This window comes from Saccostrea echinata, unplaced genomic scaffold, assembly GCF_033153115.1.
Source record: "Saccostrea echinata isolate AGI-Se365-2 ecotype Australia unplaced genomic scaffold, CSIRO_AGI_Sech_v1 ptg000047l, whole genome shotgun sequence".
Taxonomy (NCBI): domain Eukaryota; kingdom Metazoa; phylum Mollusca; class Bivalvia; order Ostreida; family Ostreidae; genus Saccostrea; species Saccostrea echinata.
In genome coordinates, this window is record NW_026889796.1 from 6427351 (window position 1) to 6442522 (window position 15172).

Below are 15172 nucleotides of genomic sequence, written 5' to 3' on the forward strand. Positions count from 1 at the left end.
TCCTTAGACCCGTAAAAGAGCTTAGAAAGGATTCTCCCGGAAGTACTCAACCTATTTAAGATGTTGGTTTGTTCTTAAGCGGTCAAAGATGGTGACATTTTCTTTTTTTGTTTGTTTGTTTGTTTTGAAACCTCATAATTTCCCTTATGCAGGTGAGCTTAACTGCCTCCAAGTGTTTGAATTATTAAATAATTAAGTGTTGCATTAATTATCTCATTATTAATTATAAATTGTCGAAAATGAGGTATTAAACAGTATTGCGTCAGAGTACTCTCAGTCCTTTGATGAATTTCCTTATTGGCTGCTAGCTTCTACGGGCTTAGTGGCTGCTGTTATTGGCTGCTACCTGCAAATTTTGTCATATACTCGGCACTTACGGCCATTGAGCAGTGAGGGATCTTTTTCGTGCCAGCACCTACTGCGACACGGGATCTCGGTTTATACGGTCTCATCCGAAGAACCGGTCTCCACGTCCCACGGTGGGATTGGAACCCGCGACGTAAGGATCAACTCCTTACTCCGCGACTCTAGAGCAGATGCTCTAACCACTGCGCCACGCAACACGGATCTTTCACTTAATTTACAATGTTTGTCTTATAATATAATTTGATAAATAACAGCAAAAGATAGACATATACCACTTCACAATGCTCGACGGTGATTTATTTAATTATGATATCATTGAAGAAATACAGGACAGTCAGGGTAAGGACGTGGTGTTTAAACAGCAATTTACACTAAACAAACTGACCAATTTACCGTGTGATCTCAATAATTACCAGCCAATCAACTTAAATAGATAGATCTCTATACGAAAAGCTAAATTATCAACGTGTATGCAGAGGTTTCATTTATAAACGCGAATTTAAAGAAAGTCGCGTTCAAATTTACATATATTTTATTTTTTCCGACTAACCGATTAATGATCTGCATTTTCCCTCCGAGCATGTATTACATACATCACCGGTAAACGATCTAGTGAATATTTACAACGATTGTGTTCGAAATGCTGTCGAAAAACACGCCCCCCTTCGCACCAAAGACATTATTTTGCGACCGAGTACTCAATGGTATTCAAACGAATTGCTGCAGGCAAAACGTGAAAAACGCAAAGCAGAACGGACATGGAGATTTTCTCGTTTGACGGTGCATAATGAAATATTCGTGGACAAGTGTTTTCAATATAGCGCTTTACTTACGCAAAGTAAAAAGGACTACTTTTCATCCAAAATAATAGAGTCCGGAAACGATTCAAAACAGTTATTCAGCATTGCTAACCATTTGACCGGGAACAAATCCGAAATCATTTTACCGACTTGTGACAATGAATCAAATCTGTCGGATAAATTTGCCGAATTTTTTGAAGCGAAAATTCAAGGAATTCGAACGATGCATTTACAACAAAATAACAGTCATAGCGAGAATTTGGATGCGCTATGGGCAGACAAAAGCTTTATGGGAGCCCCGCTTCTTGAATTTACAAGTACCTCTGCAGAAGAAGTCTTGAAAATTGTGTTGAAAACATCATCTACGTCTTGCGGATTGGACCCAATGCCTACGAATATCTTGAAAACCTGCATCGAAAATGTTCTACCAATCATTATGCGTCTTGTTAACCAATCACTAGCCGAAGATGTTTTTCCAGATGATTACAAACAAGCAATAGATAAGCCGCTTCTAAAGAAACCGTCGCTGGATAAAGAGTGTCTTAAGAACTATAGGCCGGTTTCAAATTTATCATACGTTTCAAAAATCATTGAGAAAGTCGTCACAAAAAGAATCGAAGATAATCTCAGTTCGAACACTCTACATGACAATCTTCAGTCAGCATATCGCGCGGTTCATTCCACAGAGACCGCCCTTCTTAGAGTTCATCATGACATTGACGTATCTCTTGACAAAGGATGTTGTGCTGTGCTACTGATGCTTGATTTATCCGCGGCGTTCGATGTCATCGATCACGATATACTTTTCCGTCGACTAGAATACTCCTACGGGATAGCCGGTTCGGCCCTTCAGTGGCTACAATCGTATCTGAGCGGTAGATCACAACGCGTTTCGATAGGTTCAACATTATCGGAACCAAAATCTCTCAAGATTGGTGTGCCCCAGGGTTCGGTACTCGGGCCCAGGATTTACTGCATGTACGAGGGGTTATCAAAAAGTTCGTGGACTGACGCGATAAAATTAATAATATGTAGTCTTTGCTTACAAAATTTATGCGGAACATAAAACAACAGAAGTTTAAGAAATGTTGAAAATTTTAGCTTGATACGTTGATAATTTGCCAAATTATTCTAAAATTAAAAAGACTTTATGTGATCACCCGGCGCTGTCGCCGTTTAGTGTCATGACGTCCGCTTAACGTCATTGTTTCTTAATGTCCGCTCTCTCTACCTCATACAATTATCTTGATGAGATTACCTGGAGTTAAGTATGGACTTAAACCCGTCTTATTTATATGAATTTATAATGTCATGAGCAGCTGTTTTCAATGCATATAATTTTGTAAATGGATCTTTATATGGGGAAAGATCCTCACCTGATTATGCCAGAATACTTAGCTTGTTGGAGTTCAATTTCTACCACACATGATCAACGTCACTTTTCGATGTGACTGACTTTTGACACCCTGACTACAAATCGACACTAACTGTGCATATTTCATCTCTCTGAATCTTTTTGGGCATTAAAAACAAGTACTCTGGATGCATTTTATTTTTCTGTAGCCAGTTTAAACATTCCTTAGGTCAATACCAGTTTTTCCAGGAGCGAAACTCTATAGAGTGTTTGAAAAAGAAACCCCTCCCCCTTTTTGACGTTATTTTCAAGCCCATAATTGTTTGGACACTCCATATAAAATTTACGATAAAATTTCATAGAAATTACAGAATGGGGTAAAAATTGCAAATTTTACTGAACAAATGTGTCGTACCACATGCCTGAATTAACGAGATTTTTTGATGACAAATACTCATATCTAAAGAGTTTTTCTCAGTTACACTCAGGTAGAAAAAAACGTCATATTAGAGGTTGCGCCGCCTGGACATACCTTTGCTTACAAAAACACTAACAATTTATTAAAAAATAAAAATTATGATTTATGGTTTATTCTGTAGATAGAAAAGATGATGCTAACTAAATGTGTAAAAATTCATTGATGTACCTAAAGCGGTTTTAATTTTATGACGCTAGTCCACGAACTTTTTGATAACCCCTCGTATGCAAAACCAATCGGGAAATTTGTTACAGAAACAACATGAACTATCATTGCTATGCAGACGACACTCAGATCTACATCATGATAATTGGAATAACATCTCCATTCGTCTAACTGCATGCCTCAGTGACATACAAAACTGGATGAATGCAAATTTGCTTAAACTTAACCAGGAAAAAACGGAACTCATGATATTTGCGCCTAAGACCAGATCAATTGAAATTGAAAGTTTCAGTCTTTCATTTGGAAACAACATCATCCATAACACCCCCTTTGTTCAAAATCTTGGGACATATTTCGATACGTCGTTAATAATGGAAAAACAATGCAATGCACTATCTAAATCATGTTATTTCCACCTAAGAAACATTGGACGTATTAGAAACTACATCACCGAAGATGCATGCAAAACGCTTGTTAATCCATTAGTTACATCCCGTTTGGATTACGGGAATGCTTTACTTGTCGGAACTAACAAACAACTAACAAACAAGCTTCAACGTGTACAAAACACAGCTGCGCGCATAATAACATTGTCATAGTCGAAATTTGACCATATAACTCCTGTTTTGATAAGTCTTCATTGGCTGCTGGTAGAGTTTCGTTGCCAATTTAAGACTCTTGTCTATGCATACAAAGCACTCCACGGACAAGCTCCAACATATATTTCCGAACTAATTGAGCCATACACACCTTCGCGTAGCCTACGCTCAGAATCATCAAATCTTTTAGTGGTTCCGTCAACAAGGACTGTGACATATGGGAATAGACGATTCGACAGAGCTGCGTCTACCTTATGGAACTCTCTTCCTCTGTATCTTAGAAAATGTGACACAATAGAAATTTTTAAGAAAAAGCTAAAAACTTTTCTTTTTAAAAAGGCATATGACTTGTAAATAGACTGTGTATTTAATCCTTTAATTACATTAGGGTGACTGCATTTTAAATATTTATCCTACTTATCTTATTTTTAGTATTTTATGTATAGTGTGGACACTGAAATTTTTATATATTTATCTTATAATTTCACATATGATTGCTGTAAATTTTTTAATTTTATTGTTTTATATAATATGCTTGTACAGCGCCTTAGAGTTTAATATATAGGGCGCTCTATAAATGTTTAATAATAATAATAATAATAATAATAATGTTTTAATAATAATAATTACAGATTTTCTAACCGATTACCATCCTTGCGACCGAATAATCGGTTAACCGGTTACAAGCTGCCATCCCTGCTAAAGATATTGATTTTAGTCTATTCATCTTGATAATCTATATTAATGAATTATGAATCTATTATGTTTCATACTTCATTTAAATTTTTTCCGTTGAAGGAGCAAGTAACTTTAAAACCCATAAAATGCCAAGAATTCCAGAAACCTTTTTTACATTCTTCATGTTTATTTGTGAAATAAATGCCGTTGGAATTTTGGTACAGAATAAAATCTTGGACGTTCCAGCCCTGGCTACGTATGAAATCATTGGCTTGAAAGGTTGTGCAAAACAATGCATAAGACGCAGTGGTCAGTGTCTTGCTTTTACTTATCAGAAGAGACACCTGCTTTGTAATCTCCTGGACACCACCTCCGCTATTGTTCCGGACAAACTGAAGGCAAAAAAAGGATTTACTTACAGCGAAATAAACACCTGGTCGGAAGTAAGATGGCACTTAATGGGGACCAAAAACATGTCTTTTTCTGCTTTCTTTTTTTTTTATTCGTTGCATTGATAAGTACATGAGTACAAGAAATGCATGGCTTTGAGGAATTTGATTTCCTTTGATTGATAAAAAAAAAAAATTAGAATATAACATAATGCATCAAAACTGGCGTATGTTTCAACATTTTTAAAAAGCAGTTTTCGTTTTGATTTGAAAGATTGGGAGGTGCAGATTTGAATATGAAAAGCGTACAAGGTCTTTAGTTTCGAGTCTCCTGTTTTATACATGTATTATAGTCCATTAAAATTCAAATGTTGTATGTGATCAAACATAAATGATGACATATCAATTTGAATTACTTTCGAAAACCATGAAATAGACTATTTCGTGATTGGTTGATCAACATTTAGAGGCACCTACCCTCTGATAAAAAATAACTTTCCAAGTCAATATAAATCCTATTACTCATGGTTTATTAGTATTTTACCAAAGTTGTCTGAATGGATCTGATATATAATGGAAATATTAACTTCTATTTCCTTTTTAATTTTCAAATTGTTTTATTATGTTTGACAAAAAAAAAATTAAATCCAGTTTTAAAACCCTTACAAATTGAATAAGTTATATCTTTTAAAGAACAATTTTAAAAATGCTTTAATGTATCAATACCATATGTACAATTGTTATTAGTATTACATATTTTTTCCTTGAAAAAATATTCATATGCTAATGGACTAATATTACCGGATAGAACCCTACATTCGGGGTCGTCTGAGGGTCAATTTTGATACAGAATTTTACGTCAAAAGTCTTTTATATGTCGTTTTAAACTTCTGGGGGTTGCCTTGTAGTTGCTCCCTTCTGTAAAATATAATTTTCTGAACTAAAAAGTCTGTATATATGAAAAAATTATGTACATGTACTCAACTTGTTGGTCTTTTCTCCGCTTCGGTGCCGCCACCCGATGTCACGCATAACCGCCATCCCAGAATGTAGCGCTCTATCCGGTGAATATAAATTATAGATATGGCACTGAATATTATTTTCATATACACCTCATATTTTTAATTTTATTTTGTAATAATAATTTATTACTCTTCCTATTCTCTATGCTAAAATTTCTTCATGTCGGTCTGACCTAAAAATCATTTCAGAAAAAATAAGCAGCGCTTCATACCTCATTTTATTTATTAATGCTATAACTCTTAATGAAAATCAATGCTGGGAAGGATAAAAAATTGTAAAATTAAGAGAATAGGGCCCATTAGTCCTTAAGTAGATCGCAAAAATGAATATCGATAAAGGTTTAATCCCTAATTTCAACCCAACTGTTTCTCAAAGATTTTAATTTTAGTTTCTGCTTAAGTTTGATTTTTTGAAGATATATTTCTAGGATCTTGGCAAATGTAGAACAGTTACCTGTCCGGCTGGTAAAACCTGTTTAGAATTGTCATCTGTGAAAACATCCTGCCAATTTGATCCGACAGGTAAGTCTTGGTTGTATAATGTGGGTTTAGCTTAGAACGCCTTCCTCAAAAGATTGTCAGGAACAGGCCAACCTGCTGACAAAAAGTGGAGGGACGATCTTTTTTGGGGGGGTGGGGGTGACCTCTACGAACTAAAAGCTTTAATTTGGTTAAAATTTTCTAAATCTGTGAACTGTTTGTTTAAAAAAAATGTTTGTTTGTTTGTTTTTTGTTTGTTTTTTTTTTTTTTTGCAAGTATGTAAAGATATATAACTTCGAAAACGCTGTTTCCTTTAGTTACGGCCTTGAACGATGTTTTGTGCATGTCGGTTTCATTTACAGCCTGTCCTAAGGGAACATTCTTCAATGGTAGCGGCTGTCCACTTTGTTCTGAGGGAGAATACCAACCTCTCAGTGGTCAGCGGAACTGTTCCATTTGTCCCGAAGGAGATGGACCCACATGGAAAATGTCTACCGTCACTAGAACCATTTGTCAAGGTCAAGATATATTAGTTCATCATGATCAGATACAAAGGCTCTTGTGAAATTTTCTGATCGATCGAATCTGTTTGTCTGTTGCTAGTACTGTGCATTGTGTGCCGTGTTCCGTGTACTGACAACTAAAAAAAAACAACCTTTTTTTTATTTCTCCGGAATTATTGCGTCATTTCTGACCAATCGTGCTAGAACGTATGGTATAATCAATTACGAGGGAAAAATCATTAAAATCTTTCACTAAAGATTCAGAACATAACAATAAGCTATCATTAAGGACCATATATACGCTTATGAAAATATTTTCTGGACATTGAGAAAATTTTATCATATGAAGGTGTAATTATTGAGTTCAATATGTTTTAATTTTAACATAGGGTACCAACCATTTACTGTCAGGAAAATTGTTCAAAGATAAAGTATTTGGTAACAAAAATCACTATTGCTTATTTAGATGGGAAAAATACAAGCAAATTAAGTGTTCAATAAATCTATCGTTGCCATATAAAATGATAAGAATGCTTGAATTCAAATTTCCAAATTGAGAAACAACAATAGATTTCAATTTATTTTATTTAAGATCGGAAGACATTTCACTCTAACTGAAAAAAAAAAAAAAACAACAAAGAATCAGAACTCTTTAAATGTATAGAGCCTCAAGTCAGCATAAAAGTATTTTATGTACTGAAGATTGTGAAAAAGATCCGATGGATAGTTGGGGCGGGGGGGGGGGTGGGGTGGGGGGTTGTTCAAGTAATTATATTCTTTTATAAAAACCATCATTGAAAAAAGAACGTCTTTCAAATCTGATATCGTCATCACACACTGGTATCTGACCGTATTGAATGCTACTCCATTGCGCTCTGTAGAACCGAACAATACTTTCTGACAGTGTAAGATTAAATGAAATACAAATATAAAGCTACAAATGTATATACATTTCACTTTTTGCAGGTTGTTGGTATGGAATCGGAATGTTCAAGGAGGGAGATGACACTAAACTGATATCTACACATACTGTAGCTGATCGTGGTGGATGCTACTCTCTCTGTAAAGCCGACCCTAACTGTCTGGCGTTTAAAAGCACCCAGTCCAATACCAAATGCGCTCTTTTCTCTAGCAAGACATGGAAATATGGCTACGTCCTCAACTCTGTCGTCATTCTTGTCCGCGGCCATTGTAGACCTTAATATATAAATTGGAGTGTAAGACAAAGTGTTACGCTGTGTTTTTATCCATTCTTTGATTTTCTTACTCAAACAGGAGATATTAAAGTAACTCTAAGGACGTACAATCAAACATTTCCGATACCATTTGTTATGACTCTGAATAATTATGTTTTCTTTACCGTCTGGGTTCTACTTCCAAATAGAAAATAGACTTCTTTTTAATTTTTTTCAAAGAGTACTTTTTGAGGTTTGTTATGGTGAATGTTAAATTGTTCGACTTTGGTTGTTTCAGTTTTTTTTATCCACTGTTATTTTACAAATGTGAGTGAGTTATTTTCTTTGTTGTCATTGTTTTAATACAGAATTTATTTCATTCCATGTGTTGGGTTTATTAACATAGTTTATCATTTCTTTGGAAAGTGGAAGAGACTTTAATTCCAAGAAGATAATAGATAATTTTCTCTTGTCTAGATTCCATATTGAGTATTTTAAAAAGACCTCTAATTATTACATTTTCATCAGTGAAATTTACTAATTACTGTGATTTATTTATTGAATAAAAGTTATATTCTCTCACAGTGTGAAAGGATATCAAAGTAAGTAAAAAATAATTTCTGGTCTGTAATAAAATAGAGATAGTACATGTAAATAAATCATCTTGATGAAGACTAAAATTGCCAATTTCTTCCCAAATATGTTGCTAAAATCCGTGTTACAATGTTTTCAATCTCACAACTTCTAAGCTATGACGTCTCAACTGCTAAACTATGAATGTCACAGCCTATGATACTGTGTTAAGAAAAGACAGAGGCAAAGGGAAAATCAAAGAATATGTAATAAACAGAAAATTCAATGTTTTGTAGTTGGATATGAAATTTGTTTCACTCGTGAGACGGGAATTATTTTTTTTTTATATTTTCACTCGTGCTTCGCACTTGTGAAAATATTAAAAAAATCCTGTCCCACTCGTGAAATAAACTCCATATCCATTATCCAACTACAAAACATTGAATATCCTCTATTTCTTAAACACCTGTAATGCTCAAATTGTAATAATTTGTCAATTGTTCTATCTCAATTTGTTAACTGAGACTGTCCAACACATTGTCATGTGTTCCTTTGTTCCTTTTGGGCAAGGTAGGATCATTTCCAGACCCAAAGTATAGTTAAGTTATCTTAAGCAATTCATTGATTATCATATCTAAAGTCGCATAATATTATTCATAAATATGAAGAAAATAGAAATTAAACGTATCACTTCTCACGTTCATTAAAAGAATAACGTCAATTAAAAGTCTAGAAAGTTCCATTTCAATACGTTTATTATCCCCTCGCAACGAAGTTGGAAGGGATATAGTAACGTGCGTGTGTGTGTGTGTGTGTGTGGGGGGGGGGAGGGGGTAAGTAAGTGAGCACATGCATGCGTAACGGAAGTTCGTCATAATATCGGGATCAATGTGCTCTTTTGCAAGGGGATGCTTCGCTTTGCGGTGCCCTTGTTTATTTTAACGGAACAAATGTTTAACATTATTTGTTACAGTAAGTTGGGGATAACTTCTATCTGTAGCCATGAAAAGGATACCATTACAACCGCTACAAAAGGAAAATAGAAGAACCATATAGTGAACTTACAAAAAATTTTGAAAAGTACCTTTTCAAACTTGCATGTATCTTGTAGATTATTTTGACATAAACATCGAGAGGATTTTAATTTCCCAATCCCTTAAATTTTAATCTCGATGTAATATTTTATGTTAAAAGATGCACAAATTATTTAGAGCAGAGTAATTAGGTTTAAACACAATAAAAAGAAGTACTATACAAGTAATAAGAGGAAGTTTTAGTAAGGACAAAGAATATTTAGAAAAAAGGTAGAGGGCGCATGATTACCCCATCGAAATGTATGGAAATTTTTGGACCGAAAATTCACGTTAGAGTGAAAAGTAATTAGTTATTAACTACACGGATAAATAAGTTTGTGGATGCTAATTAATATTTATTTATTTAAAGTTCGGTCAGTTTTCCCAGTTGAACCAAGGTCGAGAAATGAAAGGGGAGATTAGCGATCCTTGAAATTAGAAATTATGTTTATGTGAATTTTTGTCATAAATATTTTATTCAAAAGTGAAAGGGTCGTACAGCAAGCTAACATTCTTGAAATAAATGCGCTGTCCCACAGTAATTACAAAACCTTGTGTTTATAATAAATAGCAACAGTACATGCATGTTAAAAAAGTATATATAAGTACAAGTTTTATTTCACTAGAATGCATGTTAAAAAGTACAAATTCAATATCATTACAATGTATGCACATACTTGTAATTTGGCATTAAAGATTATACCTACATAGATACAGCTTTAGCTAAAATGCTTACACTTGCTGAAACTTTTAATTGTACTTTTATTTATCTTGTGAACAACATTCAGTAATTTAATGAAAATTTGTACAGGTATAATTATAATTGGTACATCAAACAGAGCATGTACATACCTGTAAGCAGCTCATTTCTGTGTGGGTGTACTTGGGACCACAAGAAATTTAAGTTTTTATCGTAAAAAAAAATGGAAGAAATGTTCCACCCACTGTTAAAAAATATACTAGGGTGGCAACACTCCGGTTGCTGAATTAGTCACGAAACTTCCCGAGCTAAACCCAGACATATTTTTAAGGTGGATCACCATATGTAGGCTTCAGAATGAATAGCTCGGAAGTCTCTGGTTTTATAGTACACTACAACCCTTACCGGCAGATAATTTATATTGTAAAGTTAGCCCGGTTTTTGTCCCTGTTATGCTTCGTATACTCCGCGACACTTGGCAAGGATGAGGCAGGTTACCAGGCTACTGTAAAGTCGACCTTAAATTAAAATGTGTTGAGGCAATTTTCGAGGAATAAATCAATGATTTACAATAAGGAGGTTAGACGAAGGATATTTAATAGCGATTTATTATAAAAGAAAAGTCTTTCGAAGGGAACTATGTCTTGATAGAGTAGGCTAATCAGTAAAATACGATTTTTAAGGGGGTGTCTGAAATTGAGTTGAGTTATGTACATGTACCTTATGAAAGTGAAAGCGGGGGTGCCCTGTATACGAAAGAAGTGCCCATGTGGGTCACCCAAAAACGCATTGCCATCCTGGTGTTCTTTTAGTAGAGGGTAGAATTATTTTTTCTTTCTTTTTTTTCCACAATAAAAACTTCAGACTCCTTTGCTTGGGACAAAGTAAAAAATTATGAATACTTTGTATATATACCAGCCTGTCTCATGCCAGGCAGAGCATTGAAAGGGAACCAGACTAGTATGAATACAGGAATTAATATATGAGATGGTTTAAGTGTCACCATTGAAATTACCTTTATATTTGCACAGGTGCTTGGGGACAGGACCCCCCCCCCCTCCGTACCTCAAGGATTCTTCTACTTTTTTCTTAAAATATTTTTCTTTGACACATTTACAAAGTATTCAATTTAAAAATTAAAAAAAATCCCAAATTTAACCTTAAACTAACCTTTTATAAAAATTCACACTCACTGATACTAAAAGACAACTCTTTTAGTATCCGTGTGATTTTTTATGAGAGGTTAGCTTAAGATTATATTTTGGATTTTTCAATTGTAATACTTTGTAAATATGTCACAGAAAATATTATATTTTAAATAGTCGAAGAATCCTTGGCGTAAGGAGAGCCCGGGGCCGGGCGGGGGGGGGGGGGGGTCATGTACCTAAACACCTGTCGATATTTGACTAAAATTGCTAGATGATACCCGTTAAACTCTTTTTAGTCCAATACTTTTTCAATCTTCAAATATTATGTATGAATAGATCAGGATGTCAGTCTATACACCACCCAAATGGATTTTCAATAGCAAGCCAAAAACCTTGATTTTTGTCTCCCATTTCAATGATATTGACTGCAGTCCATTTCCCAAGTAGAAACCTTTGACATCCTTTGAAACATTGACTACACATTGTCCCTGAAACGGTCAAAAGAGATCAAACATTTTTGAAAGTAAAAATATTTTATTTTTTGGATTTGATCAATGACATATCCCTTATAAAGTTGACAAACCTAAAGCATACAGAAACTGCAATCATGAAAATAATAAAGTAGTGCATGAATGTTAACAACTGACTATGATTTAAAAAAAAAAGAATATGTCGATTGATACTATCATGTTTAACAATAGTTCACACGTGACCATTGTCTTCTGGAGATGCTTTCATGGGATCTGTTTCTGATGGCTCTTGAATTTCGGAATGCCTTGGGGTTTTGTACACAATCACAATATCACAGTCTCGACTCGTCTTCTTTTCACATTTTGTGAGATCTTCGGGTTCACAATCAAAGTCCATAACTGACCATGACTGTTCAAAGTTGCTAACTTCTTCATATAGGAAACGTTTAAACGTGGAAAACGTAACAGAATCTGTGTCTATAACATTCGAATTGGCACTTGTTTGGAAAAGGACGTTACTTATTATCCACGGCAGAAATCCACCTACCAGTGTAGCCAGCATCTGACTTACACCGCAGACTTCGTACTGGTCTCCAAACGCACTGACGACTAGGAACACAAACATCAAAAAGAGCGCTATTAGAAGAAGTCGGCGAATGGCTATTAAGAAGTTTGGAAACAGGTATCCTGGACACCCGTCAACATTCATGTGAATTGTGTTGAAGAAGAAATTTTTAGAGATTCGAAAGGCGTTCCTTTTCTTGTCGATAAATATGAACACATTATGAATTCTCCATCTCAGATTCTCTTCCCTTATTTTCACTTCAGGGGTGGTTTCATTTATGTCCCCCATATCTTTAGCTGCAAGAGCCACGTTCTTATCACATATTCCAAAGTCCTCAACTTGCTTTTCTTCAATTTTTCGCACTGCGTTGATTAGTGATTCGTTGAATTTCGCATAAACCCGAGTCACTTCTCCAAAAGTGTCACGTGTATACAATGTTAACATCAGAAAGAGTGAAACATACTTTAAAGTCACTTCAGTGTTCAATATAATACCAACTGTGGTGTAAACTATGATTTCTACTACGAAGGATATACACTCAACTGCAAGGAAAAGGAATGAGGAAAGGGTTAGCAGACACATGCTTACGATGAAGAATTCAAATAAACGTTTTCTCCATGGAAGGCCGATTGGATTTTCATCCGAGTCTCCTAATCTCTTTTTGAAAAGTCTCTCTATAATGGGAAACGATGGACAAAGATGGGCAGTCCAGTAAAAGAAAAGTCTGATCCAAATGTTGACGGTCGGCACAAAATAGTACAATAAAATAGGCAACAAAGCAACGATCATAATTATCCAATAAAATATACACTGGGTGAAATAAGCAGTTTCCCGTCTTGGGAAACTATATGGAAACCACATGGAAACCTCATGTTTACATCATGTTTCCTAGTGGTTTCCGCAGCGGATGCCAGGTTATTCCGTCAAGTTTCCGTACCACGGAAACTTCTACGCTCCGATTCCATAAGGTATCCCGAACCACGGAAACCTCAGGAAACCTGAAGTTTCCTGAGCCTCCATGTAGTTTCCCGTAATGGGAAACCTGAAGATTCCACTGGTTTCCATAATTAGGAAACTATGTGGAATCGGAGCGTAGTGATTTCCATGGAATGGAAACTTGATGGAATCCTCAGATTTCCCATGAACGGAAACTAGAGGAAACCTCGTGATTCCTCAAGTTTCCATGACTCAGGAAACTATATGGAATTGGAGCGTAGCGGTTTCCGTGTGATGGAAACTTGGCGGAATTATCTGGTGTCTCATAAAAGGAAATTACAGGGAAACATCAAGATTCCCTTATTTTTCTGAGACGGGAAGCAATGTGTAATTGTGGTGTAATAGTTTCCATACCATGGAAACTACAGGGTAGGTTGAGCATTTCAATTTCGAAAAATGATTGACAAGCAACTGGAAGCTCAAGGATCCCTGTATTTTCCATGGTTAGTCTTTCTTATCTAGAATGTGAAAAGAGAACAGCAGGTTTAAATCAAAATATATATTATTAATTTCCTTGGTAAACTGTGTTTTTTTTTCAAAATCTATCAAGAAAATGTATAAAAAGGAAAAAGCATTATCAAATCATATGTTTAATAATTCATTTGATGTGCAAAAACATTATTTGAAAATGATATCAAAATAAATAAAATCATATATCTTGGTACACAATGAAGTAGTCTTTCACATCTAAGTCCATTCATAAAAACTTCTTTAAATACTCTATACTTCTTTCAACATCAGCTTCCTTTGTATTTTCTTCACATCATCTGCGATCTGCAATATATTTTCATATAAAATTATTTTTTGATGTAAGAATTGTATGCTTGAATATTATTTAGAAATCTTACAAGATCACTCAATGTGCTTTAATGTATACCAATATCAGTGATTATAATTAGTTTAAGTCTTTAAATTTAACGACATGAAATCCAAATAATGAACATTACATAGTAAGGTTTTAAGCCAGATTAATATTAAAGCAGGTAAGATTGAGAATATGACCATCTCGTACATGTAGAACACTGCTTTCAGTATGAGTGAATTGAAGAGAAATGTGCTCTGGACAAGGATATTACGAATCTTTTTTTTTCTTATTGACATTTGACCTAGAAATTTTGTTAAAGATCACTAAAAACTCTTCATCCCATGGCACACAAGCAAGATCATACCAAGGGAGAAAAATTATGCTCTGGACAAGGACTTTAAATAAAGATATATAGTGTGTTTTGATACTGACCTTTGACCTTGATAATTGGTCCAAGGTCACTTTTTACCCTCCATCCACAGGCACTCTATGAGTTAAATTTGAGTGAGATTGGGCTAAGAGGAGAAAAAATATACTCAGGACAAGTGATATCAGATGGACAGACAGATCATCTCATGGCATCTGCAGAAGAGGACCCTAAAAAAACAATGCACATACATGTTAAGCTATATCCATACAAGTCAATATGAGTTCATCATATGTTGCATTGCATACACATGCTTTAATCATGTTTAATACCTTATGAATAATTTCATATTGCATGTACACTCAGTTTACATACAAATAATCTAAATTTCATCAAAAACAACCAACATATCAGCCATTCAAGATTTAACTAATCAACATTCAGTACAAGTTCTATATGCTATAT

At 34.8% G+C, this 15172-nt stretch overlaps 1 protein-coding gene and 1 long non-coding RNA gene across 2 annotated transcripts; one reads left to right on the plus strand and one right to left on the minus strand.

Moving 5' to 3' along the window:
- Window positions 1–1389: 1389 nt before the first annotated feature.
- LOC133202927 (uncharacterized) lies at window positions 1390–8196 on the plus strand. Its single transcript, XM_061338789.1, has 5 exons — window positions 1390–2041; window positions 4561–4883; window positions 6280–6373; window positions 6695–6856; window positions 7793–8196. The coding sequence occupies exons 1-5, from the start codon at window positions 1390–1392 to the stop codon at window positions 8035–8037; spliced, it is 1476 nt and encodes a 491-aa protein (XP_061194773.1). The 3' UTR covers window positions 8038–8196.
- Window positions 8197–14109: 5913 nt separating this feature from the next.
- On the minus strand, window positions 14110–14915 carry LOC133203047 (uncharacterized). Its single transcript, XR_009723330.1, has 2 exons — window positions 14773–14915; window positions 14110–14309 (listed from the first exon to the last, which is right to left on the minus strand). It is a non-coding gene; the product is annotated as an uncharacterized LOC133203047 (long non-coding RNA).
- Window positions 14916–15172: the final 257 nt, after the last annotated feature.

Bases quoted from the DNA above. Each gene is read 5' to 3' on its own strand.
- LOC133202927 (XM_061338789.1), top strand. From the start codon at position 1,390: ATGCATTTACAACAAAATAACAGTCATAGCGAGAATTTGGATGCGCTA. The intron at 4,884-6,279 runs GTAAGATGGCAC...ATATATTTCTAG, and splicing joins AAATAAACACCTGGTCGGAA to GATCTTGGCAAATGTAGAAC. The intron at 6,374-6,694 runs GTAAGTCTTGGT...TTTCATTTACAG, and splicing joins CTGCCAATTTGATCCGACAG to CCTGTCCTAAGGGAACATTC.